This window comes from Girardinichthys multiradiatus, chromosome 7, assembly GCF_021462225.1.
Source record: "Girardinichthys multiradiatus isolate DD_20200921_A chromosome 7, DD_fGirMul_XY1, whole genome shotgun sequence".
Taxonomy (NCBI): domain Eukaryota; kingdom Metazoa; phylum Chordata; class Actinopteri; order Cyprinodontiformes; family Goodeidae; genus Girardinichthys; species Girardinichthys multiradiatus.
This window is the reverse complement of record NC_061800.1, coordinates 17,910,225-17,916,961: the sequence shown is the minus strand read 5'-3', so window position 1 is coordinate 17,916,961 and position 6,737 is coordinate 17,910,225. Positions and strand designations below refer to the sequence as shown.

General features: G+C 39.8%; 1 protein-coding gene across 1 annotated transcript; it reads right to left on the bottom strand.

Annotated features, from left to right (window-relative positions):
- Positions 1-3,318: 3,318 nt before the first annotated feature.
- Positions 3,319-6,433, bottom strand: si:ch211-184m13.4 (uncharacterized protein LOC798560 homolog). The gene is made up of 4 exons (XM_047370933.1): positions 6,288-6,433; positions 5,808-6,162; positions 5,102-5,616; positions 3,319-5,014 (listed from the first exon to the last, which is right to left on the bottom strand). Exons 2-4 carry the CDS (start codon positions 6,154-6,156, stop codon positions 4,850-4,852), a joined length of 1,029 nt encoding a protein of 342 aa, XP_047226889.1. The 5' UTR covers positions 6,157-6,162; positions 6,288-6,433; the 3' UTR covers positions 3,319-4,849.
- Between the last annotated feature and the right edge of the window lie 304 nt (positions 6,434-6,737).

Here is a 6,737-nt window from a genome sequence, read left to right as displayed (position 1 = left end):
GGAACCGGTGGAGAACAATGCAAACCAGAGAGCTTATTAACTGAGGGAAGTGAAGTGAGAACCAATGAACTGGGAGAAAAGCTAATCAGCAGCAATATGGCACAGGCGTGGACCAGGGCTACAGTGAGCCTGAGGGAGTGACTAAAACACAAATGAGCAAGGAGAGCATGGAGGTGACCAGAATACAAGAAAACAATGACTAGACTAAGAACATAAACAAGGACCAGATCTATCAGAATATGACTAAACTTATCTAACACCAGAACACAGAAAAATAACAAAACTAACCAGAAGGATTCTAAATAACCAGAAATGAACAGAAAAGCACCTGGCAGAGCCGAGAAGGTAAACAGACACAAACCTAACAGACAGATCCTGTCTGTTAATTAAAGATGAAACTAAAATGAAACAACTGTGTAAGTAAAGCTAAGTACACCCCAGGATTCCATAGTCACAACCACCAACTAGCCACAAACTAGTTACTGTTTCTTTGACCTTTTAGTTTTACACAATGATGTGGGTTAATTTTAGACCTCTTTTTTGACCTTTTGACTTCTGTTCATTGAGGTTTGTTGGTTTTCATTTAAACAGAGGTCTAGAAGGGTCGTCAGTCAGGTTGAGGTCTAAACTTAAACTAGGCCATTGCAAGACCGCGATTCTTTTCGTTTTTATCAATTCTGTTTCAGGCTCAGCACAGGGTGTTTAAAACCCTTGTCTGATTGATAGGTAGCCAAAATAGCTATTCTGGGGTCATTGCTGATGCCCTTCTGCCCTTTGATTGTTTCGGCAGCTTCAAACTCCATGCTAGAAAACCACCTAAACCATTAAATCCCGTGCAAGCAGCCAGTAACCATGGACTCAGCTTTAAGATCTTCCACTTTTGCTTCTTTTTGTTAATTAAATAAAGACAATGTGAATCTGTTTTGCGTTGTTGTACACTCGAAGTGAATAATTCTAGATCTTGGGAGGCCCTCACCATTATTATTATGGCATCATGGGTAGACTTGAATTCTTTTTGGTATGATTGTTTCTCAGAGGTTGAACTCTAAGCTTATTATGTTTTAAATCCCATTAGAACACTACTTGATCGTCTCCTATAACATTTCACAAGGTTTGAGTATACAGCTAGAGGCATCTTCGACCCCTTTACACAATCTCCTAAATTCACCCTGAGACCTGTGCTATTTTGATTTATTTTTAGTTCACCTCACATATATTTTATAGGTTTTATTTCTAGGACTGTAATGATCATTTATAGTAGGTTAAGTTTGAGTTTGGAAAACAATTTTTGTGTTGATTTAGCTATATTATTTGGAGCAATATCCTGTTGAAAGAACTGATGGAGACATATTTTCAGTTTGTTGGTGGATTTCATCTGATTTTTATTCAGAATCTCTGGCATTTGAAAGAGTTCAAGGTGACATGTATTCACACAAGATTAATGTCTTTGCAAGAAAAACAGGCGCACAGCATCATAGATCCTCCACTGTACTTAACAGTAGGTAAGAGGTTATTGTTTTCTGCATATGCATTCTTTGATTTCACACCAAACCCACCTGGGGTATTACAAAAAACTGAACCTTAAGCCAACAACACACCGTCACACTGTCGAAATATGATATACACTCACCGGCCACTTTGTTAGGTACACCTGTCCAACTGCTCGCTAACACAAATTTCTAATCAGCCAATTACATGGCAGTAACTTAATGCATTTAGGCACGTAGACATGGTCAAGAGGGTCTGCTGCAGTTCAAATCGAGCATCAGAATGGGGAAGAAAGGTGATTTAAGTGACTTTGAACGTGGCATGGTTGTTGGTGCCAGACGGGCTGGTCTGAGTATTTCAGAAACTGCTGATCTACTGGGATTTTCACATACTACCATCTCTAAGGTTTACAGAGAATGGTCCGAAAAAGAGAAAATATCCAGTGAGCGGCTGTTCTGTGAGCGCAAATGCCTTGTTGATGCCAGAGGCCAGAGGAGAATGGCCAGACTGGTTCCAGCTGATAGAAAGGCAACAATAACTCAAATAACCACTCGTTACAACCAAGGCATGCAGAAGAGCATCTCTGAACGCACAACACGTTGAACCTTGAGGCGGATGGGCTACAGCAGCAGAATACCACACCGGGTGCCACTCCTGTCAGCTAAGAACAGGAAACTGAGGATACAATTCGCACAGGCTCACCAAAATTGGGCAATAGAAGATTGGAAAAACGTTGCCTGGTCTGATGAGTCTCGATTTCAGCTGCAACATTCGGATGGTAGGGTCAGAATTTGGCTTCAACAACATGAAAGCATGGATCCATCCCGCCTTGTATTAATGGTTCAGGCTGGTGGTGGTGGTGTAATGGTGTGGGGGATATTTTCTTGGCACACTTTGGGCCCCTTAGTACCAATTGAGCATCGTGTCAACGCCACAGTCTACCTGAGTATTGCTGCTGACCATGTCCATCCCTTTATGACCACAGTGTACCCATCTTCTGATGGTTACTTCCAGCAGGATAACGCACCATGTCATAAAACACAAAACATCTCAGACTGGTTTCTTAAACATGACAATGAGTTCACTGGACTCAAATGGCCTCCACAGTCACCAGATCTCTATCCAATAGAGCACCTTTAGGATGTGGTGGAACGGGAGATTCGCATCATGGATGTGCAGCCGACAAATCTGCAACATCTGTGTGATGCTATCATGTCAATATGGACCAAACTCTCTGAGAACTGTTCCCAATACCTTGTTGAATCTATGCCACGAAGGATTAAGGCAGTTTGAAGGCAAAAGGGGGTCCAACCCGGTACTAGCAAGGTGTAACTAATGAAGTGGCCTGTGAGTGTGTTACTTCTGTCACGTGGTGTCACACAATTCAAATATTGCAATTACGCTGTTGCAATAAAATATGTTTTTTTTTTTTTAAGGCTTTTTACACATCTTTACCAGAGGAGCTAGAAAATTTAACTGACACTGAGTCCAAGAAAACATTTGTCCAAACAGAGACAAATTTATAATAAGTCAAGTAGGGCAGTAGAGTTACAAGAATACCCTATTTACATTTTTGCCACATTTTGTTCCGGTTAAGGATGAATAAATACCTGAGTGGTGGAAGCCATTTTTTACCATCTCACTTCAAACAAACCCCAGTTTAGCAGCACTATTTAAGGAAATACTACATTAATTAGCCTGATCAGGTATAGGGAACAATACTGAACCAGTTCTCTAATGAATAGTTAAGCCCAAAATGATTCATTCAACCAACAAGTTTGTTTCTGGGACAGGCATCTTTCAAAAGATAATAAAACAATGTAAAAGGAGTAACATTTTTTTGAATAATCTTTTTTATTTACATTTTAATAAAAAGAGCACATCAGAATGTATTTATACCTTTCTTAATATGGCAGGAAAAATCTTTACAGCACTCAAACCCTTCTTATAAATATCAACCAGCTTCTTGCATGTTTTTGCTGGTATTTTAAAGATTTATCTTTGGTGATGACTGGTGTTGGAATGCCTCCCTGTCATCACCCTAATTTTTAAAACCCTTCCCCAGATTCCATGTCAAACTAAAATTAGGACCCTTGCTGTGTCACTCCAAAATGCTAATATTACCTCCATTCAGGTTTGGTAAAATAAGAAAAGTATTTTAATCTAAATCTGCCAGAGGTATTAACTGTACTACTGCCGGACAATCATGTTTTGCTTTTATTGTCTTCCAATACTGGTTAAGCAGAAATTAAGATTTCTTGTTTTGTTCAAGCAATGTCTCACTTCCTGATTTAGATGGATCTAAAAGAATTTCTTGGTAAAATGAATAATAATGAATATAAATATTCATAAAACATCATTTAAATTCGTTTGCACACATACTGATACTTTTGTTCAGTTTTTTAATGTTTAGTAACCAATTATCAACATATAATGGAAAGATGTGTGTGTGTACCTCATGTGTCCTACCACCTCAATTGCACAATACCTACTTCAATGTTTGCATATTACACAATTTCTGCACATGGTTTTACCCAAACCTATCAGGTTTTTTTCCAAAAACTCAGGAAGTGTTAAAGGTTAAATTTAAACATGGGACTCGCTCAGAACAAAGAGTACACCTGCACACATTTGTTAGACCCACACGAACACCAAAGCTTCACCACAAGATGTGGAAGGTAGCAGGAATGGGGCCCCTGATGGGGGGGAGGCAGGAAAGATAAGTGAGGAAGTGGTGATTTTTATCTATGTACTCTTACGCAGAAGCTAAATGTGGGTGGAAAAGATAAGATGTAACATGTTCTCATTTTGGCAAATTTCTTACACATAGTATTGTTAGATTCACCGTCATGTGGGGGCTGCAATTAACAATGCTCCTGATTTTAGTTGAATTTACATTTGGACACTCTACAGCATTCTTTCTTTTACACAGAACAAGTGACCAGAATATTTGTATAATTGAAAAATATATTATTATGATTATCATTGCAAGAAATGACTGTCTCATCCAATAGTCACAAACACAAAAAACTAACATTTGTACTACACTATACCACTATTGGTTTATTTATCATTTCTATTAATAAGCCATTCTATAAAGGATCAAAATACAATAGAAAAACATTTATACACAGTATATGCAACCTAAGCTGAGACAATATTCTTATAACATGTTTGACCAAACCACAATATAAACATTGGAAAGGCAATGTATAACGCACATAAGCTGAAACCATTCATGCCAAACCGACATAAAGCCCACTACCAAAGACTCAAGAGTCATATGCAGGAGCAGCCTCATCAAGAGAAAAAACTGGTCTTTTTTTAACCTGTTAAACTAGGTCTTCTCTGTGGTTTTGGATCAGGTGTTGCTGCTGCTATTCTCAGCTGTCACTTTGGAGGAGGCGGCGGAAGTGTACAGATAGTCCTTAAATAGGCTCATCACTCGCTTCTTGTACGTCTTTATGGCAAAGAAGTAGATGACTGGATCGAGGCAGCAGTTAAAATTCATTAATGAGACGGTAATCTGTGTATTGCATTAAAAGAGCCAATTAGAAGAAGAAAAAAAAAATGATAAGGAACGTGATTCATCAAGAGAAAGTACAACTCTTACCTGCAAGGACATCTTAAAGGCTCTTAGTTCTTCACAAGTGGGCTCATGGCTGATCTTTCTGAACATAAACTGCATTAGGTTGATGTGGTAGGGGCTGAAGCAGAGGACAAAGGTGAGGAGGATGAGGAGAATGATTGTGTTGGCCCTGTGATTTCGGCCTGTTCGGCCAGTCACAGAGTTCTTCTTGGCTGCATCCCGTAGCTTTAGGTTGATTCTGGCATAGCACGCTATTATGACTGTGAGCGGGCAGCAGAAGGAAATAAAGCACGCCAGAATTAGGAGGTAAGGGGTGATGTGAGAGCCCTCAAAGTTAAAGTACTCCATGCAGGTTCGTTTATCTCCCCTCACATGGAGCATGCTGCGGACTAACAGTGGGGAGACCTCCAGAAATACTACAAACCAAACCAGGCTGCAGACCCTGCGAACAACCTTGGTGCTGCGTAAGCACTGCAGGCGGTGAGGATGCACCATGGCAAGGTATCTGTCCAAGCCGATGCAGGTCATGAAGCCAATGCCTATTGGAAATGCAGAGGATTGGCATCAGAATTAAAAACAATCACTTACATAAGGATTTTCACCACCGAGGACCTTTGATATGGTCCTATTGTAGATGTTTTACCCACATCCCCAGTTTTTATTTTTGTCACCTTAGCTTAAAAATAAAGTTATCTCTTTAGATATTAAGAAGTCTGAAACTTCATATTACCTGCATATGTGTTTGCAAAGAACAGAAGTGTGGTGAGTCTGCAGAAGAGGTCACCAAAGGGCCAGTCAAACTGACGGATGTAGTACGTAATTCTACCTGGCAGCGCTAGCGTGAACAGAGCATCAGATAGTGCAAGATTCACCAAATAGATGGATGTGGAGTTGAACTTCTGCTTTCTTTGGCAGATGACACAAAGAACCAGGCAGTTCCCGCACACGCTGATAATAAAAACGACAGAGTAGAAAATAGGGAAGAGGACCACTGCAGCTCCCTGGTAAACAAAGACATCACATTTGCTGCCGTTTGGAGGGGCTTCGGTGGGAACCAAGGTGAGGTTTTCAGCAGACATTTCAACCTGACATTATGAAAGACAGAATCACACAGTTACATCAGAAACATTTTTACTGTGACATAAGCAAATAAACAAAATAAGAATCAACTGGTCTGTGGGTTAAGATATAATCAAGACACATTACTTACAAAGGTCAGGAGAGTAGACAAGCTAATTGACTGAAAACGCTGCTGAGGTTTTGTGTTCAGCTTTTACTTTGGGCTGCCAGGCTTGAAGCCCCTTTATAAATGTTTGTATGAAGCGTTAAAATCCCACCTCTTCTCCTTGTCATCATGCCTGTCAATCTTTGTCACGTTATTCACAGAATCAAGTTCATCCAGTGTTATAGGCGGGGCATACGTTGTCAGAATTATCCAAGTTTATGTAGCAATAAGGTAGGCTTTCTAAAAGAACAACAATCTACTTTAAAGATGTTTCACAAAATTTCACATTTCAAATAGCTGCCAAAAAGGTACTCAGTACAAACTGCGCACACACATATTCTCACCTAAGGGAAAATAGAGGGAATAAAGAATTTAACATGTATTTGGATCATCACAGGAAACAGGAGTACCCCCCCAAAAAAACATGCATGTACA